This window comes from Schistocerca cancellata, chromosome 9 (assembly GCF_023864275.1).
Source record: "Schistocerca cancellata isolate TAMUIC-IGC-003103 chromosome 9, iqSchCanc2.1, whole genome shotgun sequence".
NCBI lineage: Eukaryota > Metazoa > Arthropoda > Insecta > Orthoptera > Acrididae > Schistocerca > Schistocerca cancellata.
In genome coordinates, this window is record NC_064634.1 from 40,365,793 (window position 1) to 40,384,395 (window position 18,603).

General features: G+C 43.4%; 1 protein-coding gene across 4 annotated transcripts in view; it reads left to right on the plus strand.

Annotated features, from left to right (window-relative positions):
* LOC126100164 (translation initiation factor IF-2-like) overlaps positions 1-18,603 on the plus strand; it is a 146,750-nt gene that overhangs the window by 42,174 nt on the left and 85,973 nt on the right. Inside the window, exons 2-3 of one of the 4 annotated variants that reach the window (XM_049910708.1) lie at positions 4,847-4,965; positions 13,741-17,481. In XM_049910708.1, coding sequence (XP_049766665.1) covers positions 4,847-4,965; positions 13,741-14,938 — 1,317 coding nt within the window. In that variant the 3' untranslated portion in view covers positions 14,939-17,481. Of the gene's footprint in view, positions 1-4,846; positions 4,966-7,016; positions 7,252-9,358; positions 11,022-13,740; positions 17,482-18,603 lie in introns of those variants that run through there. The other 3 variants (XM_049910707.1, XM_049910709.1, XM_049910710.1) reach the window with 3 other exon arrangements.

Below are 18,603 nucleotides of genomic sequence, written 5' to 3' on the forward strand. Positions count from 1 at the left end.
ATGCATTGTGACCTGCGGTCCACATATGAGGACCTTCGAAAATGGGTTATTTCATGGCAATGAACAAAATGAATAGAAATCTGAACTAATTCTCAATATCTAGAAAAGTCGGCGTACGTTAGGAAGAAATATATATTATCAGTCTAATATTTAGGCACAGTAATTACTTACATACTTTTTCGATTTGTGCAAGTAACCATCGTCTGCACACGAAAAGCTGTAAACTAACTTTCCAAGGTTCTCCGCTTTGGTTTTAAAACTAAAAACTGGATGTCCATACTCTCTAACCATCGGTCTATAAGCGTAGAAGTACATCTGTATACAGAGGCAAGAAAAAGAGCAAAATTCCACGGATATGGACTGAGAGAGCGAAGAAGTTAGGCCAGAGGTGGTTCTATGGTTTTTGTGGGTGCTTTTCGAACCATGACTTGGACTCTATAATTCAGGTTACCGCACTCACGAACCACAATTTTTATATTTGCATTACCGTTGTCGAAGTGTTGCTCCTCTCTTCTATATCGTCGTGATGCTGTAGGCACGCTTGTCCTCTAAGACGAGAACAGCCGCCTTTAGTGGGCTGCAGGCATACGCTCCTTGTTTGACAAACAGTCATCCAGTCACGCGTCGACTGGTTCACTAGCTCACCCGATCGGAATCCTACTGGACCAGCTGGTGAAAACTAGTAATCAACAAATACAACATTTTGTGGCTGTACGGAATCCAATCATCAATGTGTGGCTTTAGCGGAATATGGTAAACCGAGAGAAATTTGTCAACTCCGCTTCGCCGAATTTAGACCGTTATCATAGCTAGCCAGTGTGTTACTCAGTACTTGAGTAATGTCTCCGGAAGGTGGTTAATTTTTCGTTCGGTGTGTCCATCGACGGATCTTAGAAATGTTATGGTTCTTTCTTTGTTTCCTTCTTTCGCTGGCACTTCGTCCCGCAGTTTCGCAGGATTGGCACGGTTACTCTGCGAGTCGTGTAACTGAGGCGGAACGTGGGGACCAGCCCGGTATTCACCTAGCGGGATGTGGAAAACCGCCTAAAAACAACATCCAGGCTGGCCGACGCACCGGCCGACGACGGTAATCCACCGGGCGGATTCTATTCGGGGCCGGCGCGCCTACCCGAGTCCAGGAAGCAGCGCATTAGCGCTCTCGGCTAACCTGGTGGGTATCTTAGAAATGTTATGGTCCCCCAAAGATAAATTACCGATTTTTTCGACGTAGCATAGCATGCGAGCACGTATGTCAAACAGACAAAGCGACAGCGCCGTAGTGGAGTCCGTTAGGTGCCGAAACACCACTCTATGGCTGCCAGTGCCGTTATATTAACGGCAGCTTACAACTTAATGGCGGAAGTGGATAATCTGTCTGTTCATTCTTTACTAACAAAGAGAGAGGAAATCACAGTGCGACACTGGAAGCTTCTCATCCTGTTGGAAGTTGCTTTACATTATGAGTACCCAGCCAACTAAACCGTATTTGCTGTCTGTTCCTGTCCACGTCCTTTATCTCTTGTTCTGTCCGCCCCCGGTAGTTGAGTGGTCAGCGCGACAGCCTGTCAATCCAAAGGGCCCGGGTTCGATTCCCGGCTGGGTCGGAGATTTTCTCCGCTCAGGGACAGGGTGTTTTGTTGTCCTAATCATCATCGTTTCATCCCCATCGACGCGCAAGTCGCCAAAGTGGCGTCAAATCAAAGACTTGCACCAGGCGAACGGTCTACCCGACGGGAGGCCCTCGTCACACGACATTTCATCTCTAGTTCTGGTGTCGCAGGGACGATCTACGATGTTTGTTCTTGTAGCGTCTTTTGCCCATATGAAATACAGCCAGATAGCAACATACTATCGAAGCAGGCTGATGGTACACAACTTGTTACTTTAAAGTCCAAGTAACAGGTACGCAGCATTTAATGCGACTGAAGTCGATACTCATTTATATTTTTCGATTTCCTTCGGTGTGGGTGGACTGCTGAGGAGAATGACCGTTTTTCAGTCAAAATTGTTTTGACTATTACAATGATGTTAAAATATGGATTAAAATGATTGCTTTAAATCTATACATGGAAGAAACGTTTAACATTTTCAATATGTTAATGTGTTAAAAAAGAAGACTAAGAAGACTGGTACTTTGCACACTAGTTAAAATCTTGTAGTGAAAATGATATTAATCCTGCTCTGAAATTTTGTTTTTGATCATGTATGGAAAAATATCAAGGTTACGATAGAGGTGAAAAGATGATTCTGTAATGAGGCAATAAAAACACCGTAAGGGGCATCTCAGAGTGATTTGAAGGGACGTTGTAGATTATAACTGCTAAAATAAGTGTAAGTTCGGACATATCAAATGGTTTTGAAATGGGAGTTATCTGATGTTTCGGCTGAAGAGAATGGGCAAGCATCCAAGACCATTACAGATGCGATAGGGGTGTAATGGCGCAGCTGGGTACCTGGGTTAGAGACGCAGGACATATGAGGCATGTTTTTTAACTAAGTACCGTTTTGAAATTAAAAAAAGATGTGCTAAGATATCTCAATAATTTTCTTTTTACATGAAAGCCTGTACCTTAATCTACGCACTGACGCCATTAGAGTCTGATTCTTCCTTGTTTACGTTGTGTACTGAATGTTTAAAATGCCTCCGATAATCGTGAGTCACGCCGACTGTGAAGTACGGGCTGTTATAAGATTTCTTAGTGCTAAAGGCCTAAAAGCGATCATTTTCATCGTGAGATCTGTGCAGTTAACGGAGAAAACATTATGATTGATGGAATGGTAAGAAAGTGGGTGAGAGCATTTAAATATGGCCGCACAAATGTGCATGATGAACAACGGAGTGGGCGTCCTTCAGTCGTTAATGAAAGTTTGGTGCAGGAAGTGGACAATAAGGTGAGAGAAAACAGACGCTTTACGATTACCTCCTTGCGGGATAACTTTCCTAATGTATCTCGTAGTGTTTTGAATGGCTTTGTGACCGAGCACTTGAATTACCGCAAATTGTGCGCACGTTCCGTTGATGGATGTGCATGATTTCTTAAACCAAATTGTTAGGGGCGATGAAACATGGGTGGCCTACGTCACACCAGAATCAAAGCAACAGTCGATGGAAGTTGAGCAAGGTCATCGTTTTGCTGCAAGACAATGTCCGTCCGCATGTGGCAAATCAGACCAAAGGTCTCATCACATTTTTTCGATGGGAAACTCTAGATCATCCTCCGTACAGCCCCGATCTTGCGCCCAGTGTCTACCATCTGTTCCTGCACTTGAAGAAACACCTGGGCGGTCAGCGTCTTCTAGACGATGACGAAGTGAATACAGTGATGATGCAGTGGTTAACAAGTTAGGCGGCAGACTTCTATGAGGACGGTGTTCAAAAACTGGTACAACGTTATGACAAGTGCGTCAGTATTGATGGAAATTATGTATGGCTCAAATGGCTCTGAGCACTATGGGACTTAACTTCTGCGGTCTCGCGGTTCTAGGCGCGCAGTCCGGAACCGCGCGACTGCTACGGTCGCAGGTTCGAATCCTGCCTCGGGCATGGATGTGTGTGATGTCCTTAGGTTAGTTAGGTTTAAGTGGTTCTAAGTTCTAGGGGACTGTTGACCACAGCTGTTAAGCCCCATAGTGCTCAGAGCCATTTGAACCATTTTGAACTTAACTTCTGCGGTCATCAGTCCCCTAGAACTTGGACTACTTAAACCTAAGTAACCTAAGGACATCACACACATCCACGCCCGAGGCGGGATTCGAACCTGCGACCGTAGCGGTCGCGCGGTTCCAGACTCTAGTGCCTAGAACCGCTCGGCCACCCCGACCGGCGAAATTATGTAGAAAAGTAGATTAAGTTACAGGCTTTCATGTAAAAATAAAACTATTGGGATATCTTAAAGTCTTTTTTTTTAATTTCAAAACGGTACTTACTTAAAAAAACACGCCTCGTATAATGCTGGAATTGGGTTCTATAGTTCACATGCTGGGTTCAGAAGCATTCTGGACGGAGGAAGTGTCGCACTGGTGCTTTGGTATAGGGTGCGTGTCGAAGAAGACAATCGTGTCCAGAATGCAAGGCCGACTGCATGTCTCTCGATAATTTCAAGGATTTGTAAAATTTTGGAGGGGCAAAGGTCAAGGCAACACTGGCGTAGAATATGATGGAATAGATGAGGAATTAAGAGTCAAGGATGACAGAAAGATGTAGGTGCCAGATGTTAGTAATTTTAGTACGTTTTGTGCTTTATGGTACATGGTGAGGAAGTATGAATTAACAAAAAAAAAATGGTTCAAATGGCTCTGAGCACTATGGGACTTAACTGCTGAGGTCATCAGTCCCCTAGAACTTAGAACTACTTAAACCTAACTAACCTAAGGACATCACACACATCCATGCCCGAGGCAGGATTCGAACCTGCGACCGTAGCGGTCGCGCGGTTCCAGACTGTAGCGCCTAGAACCGCTCGGCCACCCCGGCCGCCCTATGAATTAACAGCTTAGTTCTAACTACTTTACTGTGCAAGTTAACGGAGTGGTATGGCTGGAGATGGAAAGATGGAATTCGGGACAATGGAATCGTCGAGTGTTGCGGCCAAAGATGGTGGCTTTTCTTTTCTTCTGTATAGCTGTTACACAACTCAAACAGGAGATTCAGGTGACCTTGGAAAGATGCATCGCCAAGTGTGAGGGTGTGCAGAGTTCGAAACTGTTAATGGGTAGATTTTTTTACATGTGTAAATACAGTTTTTCCATGAAAGTACTGCAGATATATATTTATAGCATTCTATTAAGAAGTGACGTATCTTGTTCGATGCAGACGAGTGGTGACAATGTGACGTGATTGTTGCAGCGATGGTTACTGTTGGCGCTGGTGGCTGTGGCGGCGGTGGGGGCCCGACCTGCCGAGGACGCTGTTGAAGAGCCGGAGCCTCCCACGAGGACCGCCAGAGCGCAGTACGGCAGCCTCAAGTAAGCTCTCCCTCAAGCGGACGATGGACGAACTAACCGTACTAACCCACGGCCGGTGACGGTTCGTCTGGGCGGTAGGCTGACACTGCTAGTTGGTATTGTACGTTGCTAGTCGACTCCTCCAGTACAGTATGATCTGAGATAGCAGAATATAATTGCTCGAACTGATGCTTCCAGTAGTACAGGAGGTAACAGTGTAACCCAAGTGTCTTAACGAACTGGATCGATGATTGCAGAACCACACGTACCATAAATCTCGATGTAATTACGTAGGCTTTCCCGCCGTAATAGGTCTTGAAAGTCTCTTCGCGTTTGCTGTCGGATCCTAAAATCAACTTAACTCGATATTTCGGCGATCCAACTGGTCGCCATCTTCAGGAAAATACTGCTTCTGCTAATGAGTCCCGCTGAGAACTGACGCCAGGTTGCAAATCGACGTCCTATGTAGGCCACCGTCCAGTACACGGCGCATGCGCCGCCCATCACGGTTTCTGCCTTGCAAAACAGGGAGGTGGCGCCGCCCTTAGTGAAACACTGCTGGCAACGATATATCGCAATCTAGGCCGCACCGAAGAACGTTCAGTTTTGGTGCGAGATAATACAGGATTCCACGTCTTGCTAAGAGGAAACCCACTGTCTCTGTTGATTAAATTACCAGCCAACCTAATTTCAATCGCCTCTTTATAGACACTGTTCCAAAAACCGGAAATGTTGGCAACCACAACAGTTTCCTCAAATTTCATATCGTGCCCCTCATTTAGGCAGTGTTCTGCTACCGCCGATGTTTCCGGCTGTTGTAGCCTCGTATGACGGCGATGTTCCACACACCTGTCTTACATTGGCTTACATTGGCCGTTCTATTCGCACAGTGCATGACAGGTATGTGGAACATCGCCGTCATACGAGGCTACAACAGCCGGAAAAATCGGCGGTAGCAGAACACTGCCTAAATGAGGGACACAATATGAAATTTGAGGAAACTGTTGTGGTTGCCAACATTTCCGGCTATTGGAACAGTGTCTATAAAGAGGCGATTGAAATTAGGTTGGCTGGTAATTTAATTAACAGAGACAATGGGTTTCCTCTTAGCAAGACGTGGAATCCTGTATTATGTCGCACCAAAACTGAACGTTCTTCGGTGCGGCCTTGATTGCGATGTATCGTTGCCAGCAGTGTTTCACTAAGGGCGGCGCCACCTCCCTGTTTTGCAATGCAGAAACCGTGATGGGCGGCGCATGCGCCGTGTACTGGACGGTGGCCTATATAGGACGTCGATTTGCAACCTGGCGTCAGTTCTCAGCGGGACTCATCAGCAGAGGCAGCATTTTCCTGCAGATGGCGACCAGTTGGATCGCCGAAATGTCGAGTCAAGTAGATTTTAGGATCCGGCAGCAAACCCGAAGAGTCTTTCAAGACCATAAATCTTTCGTAACACATTTTATAGCATTAATGGATTTGACTGACTTTAAGACACACGATGTGTGTAACAATCACACCAATTCAGCAGCTTGGCTCGAAGACATAGACCCATAAAAAACTCTGATGACTGCACGAAATGTCATTACTTTTTTCCGAATTTTTATTATTAGAAACTGCAATTCAAACTAAATTCATAAGCTTATCGTGTCCAAGCCGTTTTGTCTATAGGACGCGTGTAAATAAAAACATGAAATAGTCTCTCACATTGAAAAAAGACATTCAGTTTCCTCGTTCTCCTGTAAAATGTACAAACACGGACTTACTTCATTTCTGCAATCAGCGTTTCAGTTATTTGGTTATTGGGATGTATCTACTGAATATTCCGTCCTAAAACTTACTAAGTGAATATAATTACCATTAACAATGTCCTTGCTGAAAAAAAAACTGAAGACTGAAGCATTTTCCTTTCCATACACTCATACAATGTTCATAGAATCGCGTATTTTTTCTACAATTTGTTCACAGGATTATTTCAACGAATCATTGATTAAAATACCAGATAGCAATAAAAAATAGACAATCGATGTAACACTTTTTAATTGAATACAGGAACGAACAGGCGACCGGATAATGCTCTTGTTTATCGAGTAAACTGCGTGCGTGCTATTGACACACATTTTCGCCGGATTTCTCGAATGAGTACCGGAGGAAAGTGAATGGCACAACAGATTTTTTTCTGTCGGAGTTCACTGGGGCTGCTCTTCGAGATGACGTTAAACAACGACAAATTTTGTTTCTGTCGCTGACCATATACATCCAGTAACACACCAGGGTATCGGTCGACACGGAAGATCTTTAACACTAAAGGTGAGTTTTGGTTGACGTTTGCAGTAAATTTAACATCTAACTTTCATGCAGAACTAACAGGAATTCGGAGAACTGTCTCTTACTTCTTATTTTCTATATTTTGGAGTTTTCCTTATGAAATACATCGATTTGCATCACCAGTCATGCATCAGGGAGTTGCTGATAATGACTGTCATTAACGAAATAAACTTCCAAATACTTATCGAGTAAGAATCTTTCATACTACGAAGGCAGATCTTTGTTGATGATCCTACACGAAAATGGTTACACGGATTTCGCCATAGTGCCTCAGGTGATCGACCCAATTCGTTTACAACTTTAGTATTCACTAGATACAGAGTACAACACAAACAAAGTTAGAGGTAAAATTAAGCGGTACTCTTACCCGCTTAGCCAACAAACCAAGAGCGTAGTTTTCTTGCATCTGTTCTGCATCATCATACAAGATAGAATTTGCAACAAAGCCCAATTTCTAAATTGATACCTTATATGGGATATTGCACTTTATTGCCATAGCGATACCATTTCAAGCGAATATACATAAACTAGAAAATCACCCAGTGTATAGACCACATGTTTTCAGTCAGACGAGCGTTCGCCGAGATCTCATTGTAAACGCATGACAAAACCGTAACATTTATTGCAGTCGAGTTAATGTAGGCGATGAATTGATCGCGCGTACAGTAAATGCTTTTATTCGCCGAAGCTGCTTACTGCACACATTAGTGCCTGTCACCATTCAAGACATGCGTAATTCAGACAACAAACACGTTATCGGTAAAAATCTGTTCTAGTTAAAGACCTGTTCTACTTCGTAACTTATGAAAGAAATGCACTTGATGAGTCTTCATTTACCGTGAAACTTCGACTAGTTAAAAAGGATTGTTCGTTGCGTGTTTGAAGTAAGGAACCCTTGCTGTCGATCGTTACCATAAAAGTGCACATACGACAATTAATTTTTGTTTTTGTTGGTTCAAAGTGATTCGAATTTTCCACAAATTATTTCATTTAGATTCGAATCCATATGATGCCGTTGTGCACAGCAAAAGTTGAAATAGTGATATGTTGCAATAAAACGTTGGATTTTGCGATCGATTGCTGTTCTTTCCTCAGTTATTTGTCCAGTAACACATATTCGAGCAGTGAAGAATTCAAAGCATTGGATTAAAAGATTGGGAAGTCAACCATAACGAAATAAAAATCACTAATTTGTTTCATCTGCCGACGTGAATGTGATATTTTCTAGGTGCTCAAACCTACTGAGCAAATAGATCTCTTCCTCGATACCTTAGGCGTTAGATATAGTAATTCTTTAAAACGCGAAACAAAGTTTACGCGTTTGACAGACAGATGATGTATCGGCCTACAACAGTCCTCCACTCTTCAGATTTTGGTCTGTTTTATGTTGTCCAATAAGGTCGTAGATCTTTTTTTATTCTTCTAACTCTACTTGTTTCACTGTCAAGTTCTGTATCTCAAAACATTCTCATTTGCCCTCTAGATAAAACTTCGTTACTTTCACGACTTTGAACTCTCACGTCAGAAGCAACCCTCAGAAATTTATATTTGAGTTCCAGCCATTCAGAAGTACGGAGGAAGAGGAAGAGCCCGCGTTTGGCACCAGACCTAACACGCACTGTTTGAATTTGTGCACGTTGTTTCCTTTTCTGTCAATCCTTAGGGTTTACCTGAAAGAAAAATTCGTTAACTCATAATCATAAGATCTTGCACTGTTTGAATTTGTGTATTTTGTTTCATTTTCTGCCAACCCTTAGGGTTTCCACGAAACAAAAACTCGTTAAGTTGTAATCAAAAGGTTTTGCTAAATATAATCGATAAATTTACTTTCTTGAGTATGAAAGATTCTTACTGAATGTGTAGGACACATCATGACTCGATTCACAGGAAAATGAGTTCTGTATCTTATAATCAATTCTGTGTTGAATTATTTATAATCACTTTTAAGCTGACATTTGTAGTTAAAGTCTGTTGGTTTTGATTTCTATCTATCTTATCGCTTCTTCTCCACTGTTCTCGTTCACATACAGCGACCAGTGAAGTGCACTGAAACTTCTATACTAAAGCAATGTTTCTCCGTTGCTTGCAGCGGAGTCGATGCGGTGATGGACCAGAACGTTCAGGAGATGGCTTCCCAGCACGCCGAATCAGCGGAGAATGGTGAGCGGTATGCTGGAGGTTATCAGGAGGTGACAACACTCCATCCTTTGGAGGGCGACGGCGAAAACCTGGTGGCGGATCACCGATCCGGAAGACAGCTGCCGCCCGACAGAACTGGACAGAACCCGATCCTCAGTTACCTGCTGCAGAGGGCGAACACCAACACTACTGGTTATTCAAGTGCCTCTAGAGGGGGTGTGCGGCGAAGGATAACGCACCAGGAGACTATAGTTGACCCAAGGCAGCCATTCCCCGTGGCAGTGAGCGGTGTTCCACAGGGGCAGACAGTCGGCCCACAAATTTCTGGAGTTCCAAGCACAGGGCAGAATAATATCGGCACCAACATGCAGGCCGTTCCTCCACAGAGCTACCCTGCCACTGGTTCTCCTGTTCAGAGCCCGAGTAGCCAGAATTTCATCGCACAAAACGGACAAATGTATTCTGTCACCAGTCAACCGTCTGGCAGCGTACGCAACGACGGGAAAGTGCCTGATGTTAACCTGTTTACCACCATGAATTTCTACCCGTCGATCGTCGCAGGGCAGCCGTATCCGTACGCATCAGCTGTAGACAGCAATAGACTCGAAAGTGGCGTGCAGGGACGCATCAGTTGGCCGTTTTCCGATTACTTCCCCATTATCATTAAAGATCCGATCAACCATTTTTACAACGCCTTCACCACCATGGTCGAGTACGGACCAGAGTCGGACGTCTGCGGAGGAGACTTCGGGGACGAACGGGACGAGAGCAAGAAGAGCGGCAAGGGCAGGCACCGAGGGAGGACAGGTCGCGCAGATGCCACCAGTTTCACTGACGGGGAAGAAGGGTCTGGCGCGCAGGGTAGCAGCGCGGAGGTCGCGAAGCCAGTGGCGCTGTCCACGGTACAGTACGGACCCGTGGTCGCCAGGCTCTTAGTGCAGAAGGGAGGTGTGGCCATTGCCGGTCCAGGAGGCTCTGCAGACAGCGGGATTGGAGGGACATCCGTGGTAGGACCCGGAGGGATCGTCTATGCCAGGCCCAACGGACTCGCGGTCTTGGGTCCTGGAGCCAAAGTGATCAGCCTGCCCGTGGGGTCCACGGAACCCAGGAGTGCCAGGGATCCCCTGCCTGCCGGAGCAAGAATACTCGCCGTCGGCCCAACTGTGTATTTCCATTCAGCCACTCTCTAGTAATCTACACTGGTTCATCAATCCCTGTACATAAACATTCACAACTGTGCCTGCAACAAGAGAACGTTATTTATTAAGAGCAACTATTTTAATAAATGCCAGTCACTGTGCTATAATTGCACTTGACTTAACATTTGTTGTTGTTGTTGTTGTCTTCAGCCCTGAGACTGGTTTGATGCAGCTCTCCATGCTACTCTATCCTGTGCAAGCTTCTTCATCTCCCAGTACTTACTGCAACCGACATCCTTCTGAATCTGCTTAGTGTATTCATCTCTTGGTCTCCCTCTACGATTTTTACCCTCCACGCTGCCCTCCAATTCTAAATTTGTGACCCCCTTGATGCCTCAGAACATGTCCTACCAACCGGTTTCTTCTTCTTGTCAAGTTGTGCCACAAACTCCTCTTCTCCCCAATTCTATTCAATACCTCTGATCTACCCATCTAATCTTCAGCATTCTTCTGTAGCACGACACTTCGAAAGCTTCTATTCTCTTCTTGTCCAAACTATTTATCGTCCATGTTTCACTCCCATACATGGCTACACTTCATACAAATACTTTCAGAAACGACTTCCTGACACTTAAATCTATACTCGATGTTAACAAATTTCTCTTCTTCAGAAACGCTTTCCTTGCCATTGCCAGTCTACATTTTATATCCTCTCTACTTCGACCATCATCAGTTACTTTGCTCCCCAAATAGCAAAACTCCTTTACTACTTTAAGTGTCTCATTTCCTAATCTAATTCCCCTCAGCATCACCCGACTTAATTCGACTACATTCCATTATCCTCGTTTTGCTTTTGTTGATGTTCATCTTATATTTGTTACCCACTCATAAAAACATGGAATTTCGTCTTAAGTATACTCAGCAGAAAATTACATATCAGCCAAAGGTAAAAGTTTAAATAGTCTCAAAAAGTGTACTTAAGAGAGCGAGGTTATTACTCTTTCATCTGGAAGCTCCTTTACAACAATTCATTTTGTACCTGCTTCCCAGTTAATTCACTCCTAGGGGTGCTAGGTGTGTCTTACCCATACGTATTTTTTTCGTTATAGTAAAAGCAAAAGCAAAGGAATATGTCTTCGATTATTTTGAATGTCATCACTTGACTTTTCATTCCTAGCGATGCTAGGTTCAAAAATGGCTCAAATGGCTCTGAGCACTGTGGGACTTAACATCTGAGGTCATCAGTCCCCTAGAACTTAGAACTACTTAAACCTAACTAACCTAAGGACATCACACACACCAATGCCCGAGGCAGGATTCGAACCTGCGACCGTAGCGGTCGCGCGGTTCCAGACTGAAGCGCCTAGAACCGCTCGGCCACCAGCGGCCGGCATAAACATGTTTGAAGAACACATGTGACAGCAGTGATCCCTGTTGCAGGTCCTTTATCTACGTGTTTTCTGCTCTACTTGTCGTGCCAACGTACAACAAATTTCCATTTCCCTTAACATCTTTGTCATGCGCATGAGGTTTTTTTTTCCATTACCAACCAATTCATCTCTGCTGCGTGAATTAACAGACATAGCTATTGCTATTTGCAACTATGGATTCAGTCCAGACTGCCTACTGGCGCTTGTTCACTTCCATGCGAACGTGATTGGCCCCAGTTCTGTTTTACTTATTAAGTTAAAATAGTTTCTTTACATTTGCCAACTGAAGAACATTTACGAATATTCCGAAGTCTCTTTATCGTTCATCTTTTCAATAGTTACTGATGTGTTTCATTGTATCTCCAAAATTCATGTTTTATGTTGCAAACACACACCTAATGCCTCAGATACTTTTTTTGGTCAGGTAGACGACGATGTTCCGTTATGTTTCTAGCTGTTGAACTGCGTGAGAGAATTTCTTGCTTGAAGTTACCGTAAACGAGTGAACAACACTTCAGAAAACCGGGGACTTCGCTCTCTGCATTTCCCTCATTTCAATTTCAAGGCCCAATAAATGTTTCTTCGAAACTTTTGTCGTTGTTCAGAAAGAAAGAAATCATAGAAATCCGCTCTTAATATCGGAAAACGAAGAAAATTACTTTTTAATAGTTGGATGTAGTTGTCAGTGGATTGCTGGTGAGATCGGTATTTGCCCACCAATTTTTCTCATTCCTGTATCACCTATAAACTTCATCTTGGCACTAATTCTTCTTTACCATACTATGACGGCATCGCCGCTGGGAGAGTTGATTTGGAAGAAGGGCTGGATTTAGTAATATCTTCTCACCCATCGCTCTCTATCACTCCCTCATCGGTTGCATATAAGCTTTACATCCCAAAAATAAAGCCGGAGCTGGTACTCACATACAGTGCACTGGAAATAAGTCAGAAATATCTCTTAGTTGCTGAAATTCAGGGTTAAAGAGTTTGGAAGAAACATTTATGTCAAAGGTCTCTTCTTCCTTTCATTGTTTGCTCATCTGTCGAGCAGGTTGGACTTGGAATGATTGTCATCCAAGTTAATATCAACGTGAGAAACCAACGCAAGTGCTCGGCAAAACTAGAATGCAAAACGCAGTTTAGTACAGTAGATAGTCTATCTCTACTATTTTCCGAATGTTTTTAGTGATAGCAAGAATATAATGGCCAGGATGAATCTTTCATATTACAGTGTGGTATAGACTGGGGCTAGTACTCAGCGTCTTTTCTTAAGCGGGCAATGCTCTCTGCGACAGACACAATTCTGTCACCACTCTCTCCCCAACATCTCTCAGGACATTTAAACGTAATAAATGCTAGACTCAGATTGTAAAATACAATACAATCCAAGTGTGAAAAATGAAGCGTATCTATGATCTAAACAACTGTAAAATACACTATTTGTACGACTGTTGATTTTAGTTTTGTAAATATAACTTTATTCTATTTATTTAATAGCATTGTTATGCTTTATTATAAAAAATTTGCTTCAGGAATAAAGAATTGTGTATTCCTTGTAGATTGTGGCCTTTTTTGTGATTTGCATTCCTCGTCCTCACATCTGCTACAATAACCAGCATGAGTTCGTAAAAGGAAAGACTAGCGCATGTCAAGCATGTTGCATCCGTAGTGGTAGTCTAACTCCATGTGGCAAGGGTAGAGTTGTTCAGTCCCTCTGGCGCCATGACGCAGTGAAGGGAACACCTGTGCCTGTTGGTCCCCAGGTCCGAGCCACCGCCGTGGGGCTTCCTCTACGCACCACAGCAGTTCAGAGCTCAACAGCCGGTGGCGATCCCAACTGTCATCCACCGAATACCGTCCGTGTACCAGCCGCAGCTCGCGCTCCAGCCAACGAGAGCTGCACAGAGTTTCCAATGGAACCCCCCAAGAGACGAAGGATACACCAACCTGTACACCATCGTCAACGGGGAGTTAGTTACTCCCGTCAGACACCCAGTGTATCACGTACCTCTCACTACCTCCAGGTTACCGATTAACAGGTCTCCATTTTCCCATTTGCCATCTACGTTCTATAGCCAGCATGAGAACAATGGTCTCTCGAAGCAGTTGAGTGAATCCTCCGCAATTCAGAGAAGTTCAGCATACTGGGGCTCCGTTCAGAGCGAAGTGCCACGCGCATCTGGAGGGATATTTACTCCATTTAATGAAGCAAGGTATGATTACACAAAAACCCAAAGTCCACCGCACCGTGTGGGCAATTTCGGTGTTCTGGGGAAACACGGGTTTGGCAACATATTCCAAAAGCCGAAACCGTTAGAGGCTATAGTAAGAAATTCAGATCTACCGATAAATTCAGATTACATGGCACCAGGAGGACCCAGCCCTTCCACAGGAAGTGATGAAGAACGGAACTTGAACGCAGAAAGTTTCACTAATCAAAGCTCTGAGATTGAAGTGAAGTTGGAGAAAACGTCCAATAAATCTGATACGTCAACAGACGTTAGTCATCCAATGGATCAGGGACTAGTACCACAAACAGAGAAATTGCCTGATGATAGCAAAGAAGTCACAAACCAGAAACAGCCAGCTCCTTTGGGACCCGCCTTGTCAAAGCTACGTCAGATCCTCGACCGACGGTCGGAGTGGAATGACTCGCAAGACCTCATGGACTGGCGCAAGAACTACACCGATCCGAACAGACCGCCTGGCACGACGACGCTGATTCTGAAGCCGGAAGCGGAGGCTGTGGCCGGCTGCAATGGTACCGCCATAGCGAACCCCATCTCACACGCCGTGGTGCCCATAGGCCAACCGGTGGACGTCCACTTCGAACCCAGGGCCGTGGCGGTGGCGGGTCCTGGCGGAAAAGCCAAGGCGCATTCAGACCTGATCGTGTCCTTTGTAGCAGCAGCTGTGAGTGAGGAATCCGACGAAGACGTCACCACGTCCTCACCGAACTGATGTTTCGACGACGACGAAATGTGCGTGATTCCTTCCGTCCTTAGCAGGAGCTATGCACAAATGACCTGATCATTAGAGCCTATATCTGAAAGGTCCAAAAATACTTCCAGCTCTCTCCAGCTGCGAGTTTATGGCATGACACAGGATGTATAGCAAGAGTTCTCGTGGACACATGCCAGTGTTTAGCGAAGGACACAGTGAAGATATACAGACATCCAACTCATAATTTCTCATGATCAAAGGAGAAACATTTCTTCACAACAATATGGTCGGTATTCCTCAGAGTTTGTGGTATTTCTGTTCTGTATAGCATTTTTATCACCGGCGTACTCAGGTACTGCTAAATATGATTGTAGACATGCTAGCTCCTTGGACTCCAATCAGGTTGTGAGGTTTCCTGGCAACAAGCCTCTGTTTACGTCCCAGATCCATTTCCACCTTCTACCAAGCCCTCTCTTGCTCTGTTCATTTAGAACAAAATAAAAGCGTCTCGAAACTTAATTGTCTAGATACCTAATCAGTCGGAATCCTAATAAGAATGCTAGGAAACCCATTTAATCAATTCATTAAGATAGCGTGTGATTAATTGGCGTTGCCCAGTTACTTATTTATTCCAGTATCACGTTAAAAAGCAAAAGGAAAGGAATATGTCTTCGATTATTTTGAATGTCATCACTTGACTTTCATTCCCAGCGATTCTAGGGATGCCTTTCTTAAATAGTGCCCAAGTGTGTTGTAAAACTGATTGCAGTTTCTCTAAGCTTTCGAGAGTTATCACTTAACACTTCCGGGCTGAGATGCCGTGGTCCATAGATAAAACTCTCCCCTGACGTTTCGCCTTCGAGTGCGGAAGCACCCTCCGAGGACAATGGGCGAACTGCAATTGTCCTTGGAGGATGCCTTCCGCAGTCGAAGGTGAAACGTCAGGGGAGAGTTTTATGTATGGACCACGGCATATCAGCCCGGAAATGTTTAGCGATGACAACACCTGCCGTGAAAGCCTTCATTTTATGATTTCGAGAGTTATACTCACCCATTTTTTTCCTTCCAGCGCAAGGAGTGTGCTAACCCCACAGTATTTTTTGCATCAATAAGTCGTATGTGCAGCAAAGTTCATAAAAATAACTCCAAGCGTTTCGATTTCATGAGCTACATATCACTCTATACCTTCACCAACATCGCTACTGATTAAATGTCATCGGCACTGTCACCAATCAGCTTATAAACGCCAAACACTATGCACTTGACACTAATACCTTTCGTTTTCTAGTATTTTTTGTTGTCACTGCTTCACTCCTTAGTCCTACCCTGAACGACCCCTACCTGAACCAAATATTTTTCACACAGTAAGTAATATCAATAAATAATTTGATTTCAACTGCTCCTAGTATTTCAGAGTTGTCCACACTGTCACCAGTGTCCCATCCCCAAAAATAAGACAACTGTGCCCTGGAGCTGATAAGTGTACCAAGACGGCTGGATATGATCGACGCACTCTAGAACTATATTCGAAAGTAGAATGGATTTAAGGTGTAAATAATGGAGTTGTTGCAGTCTTGAGAAAAGAGTATCTCACATCCTGATTGGTGTATAGGAAGCAAGCGCGTTTAAGACCATTTACAGCCGCCAAAAAGATGTGAATTAAAAACGGAAAAAAACCTGTGTCCACACAGATGGCTATCTGGAAAATTTTCTCCTGCCTGTTGGAAAGGACAGAGAACTCAGGTCTCATTCGTTTCTGTTTTCTCAGATATATGGCATTCCTTCATTTCTGTTCTCTCAGATATAAGCCATCTATCTGTGCTATTGCAGATGTGTGGGAATTAGTCAAGGTCTGGATAAGTAAATGTCATTGCGTAATGCGAACTGAGGACTGCAAGAAGTAGCAACAATAAATCGAACAACCAGCTATAGCAGTTATTGTATCCGTTTCAGATGAAAGCGAGATCATTTGGTTCGTTTTATCTGATTTATGAGTCTTCCTCGAGAGGCTTAATATGCTAGCAAAGACTACACGTTGACTAAAATTGTGATAATTATCTCAGACTCTGTAATATAATGAGAGACAATTCTACTCAAATGTCGATGACCTAATAGTGCTAGAGGGAAGAAAATTGCTCAATATTTTATCGATGAAGGCTAGATATCTAAAAGTATTTTGTAAAAGAGTTCCTATCTACTGTGAATAGTGTGCAATATCTTTAATTAGTTACGCAATTTACGTAGTTGAATCTAATTTTAGTTTTCCGTTTTAAAGTATTGACAGCACTCCACGTTACGTGGACAGAAAGAAGTCTAATTTAGCATTTGCAAAAACGTTCTTGCCTCCCAAGGATGCGATTTATTTTTCTTTTTGCAGATCAAAATTATATACTTTTATTTACTTTTATTATCCTTTTTACCATCTACAATACAATGTAAAAAATTGACATTTTTTTAAAATATTTCATTCACATGCTTTCTTTTTTATACTCTCAGTGTCTTCTGATTCACAAAGTTTTATAACCGTTAATTTTATACGAATAAACAGTGTTATCACGGCATTCTAAATTTTACTTTATACTGTAAGCTACCAAGTCATTTACCTTAATGAGTATTAGATGTTTATTAAATAAGAGCTACCAAGCAGCTGGTATGAGAATGGTACGTGCAGTTAACACCTACTCCAGGAGATACTGAATAAGAAAAGGGCTATGCGTATGAAAAAGACAACATTGTAGAGTGTCAAAATAAAGTCTTCGATAATATGTCGACAATGGAAAAAAATTACATACCAAATTTACTCTTAACTGTACCCCTTCAGACAGATGCGGTGTAAGTTGTTCCAGAAAGAGGTGAACTGTTAAACCGAAACAGGCCAGACTGCCTAAGCCTTGAAGATTATACGAGTAAAACTTTGAAGTAATCCTTCATTCAACCATCACAGAATAGGGTTCTTCAAAAATCTCCACGGTTTTGATATATCAAATTAAGAACTTTATTTTTTTAAAACGTTCACAAAATACATAGACATGTTCAACACACCTTCTCACCTGTCACATCATGTCTGGCATATGAGCAGCTCCTCTATGCAGATAGGCAAGAACCGTCCCCGAATGTCTCTCTGATGGCCGAATATAAATCACTGTGCAACACTGTCGAGCCTACCATTGTTCAGAAATCTTATGACAACGTGACCGACACAGTGAGATGGCTTTGTTCCAGTCAAGCTGCTATACGTGCAACATAACAGTTAATAAATAATACGGTTTCTATTGACGCTGTATACAAGTATTTTGCAACTTGTAGCAATAGGGAGTGTCTGCTATGTAAGTAGTTTTATCAACCGCTGCCTCCGTGACTCCCCTCCTTCCGTAGAAACGCAGGTGCAGCATTTTTTATATGACGCCTCCCATGTGAGAGTAACACATTTGGGTGGGAGGGTAGCTTAGATCCTTTCCCAGCTTCCTCAAGCGAAATGCGAAATTTCATCTAAATAGGACTTCACCCGCGCTCGAGCTATAGACAGGTCTCCAAAATAGCTCAAATAAGAGCAGTAGCAAATTTCGTTTATGTATTTGTAAGAGGGCGTGCTGAACTTTTTATACTGTTCTAAATATTGGTTGAGGTATTACATATCACAGCAACGGCCTTGCCGCAGTGGATACAACGGTTCCCGTCAGATC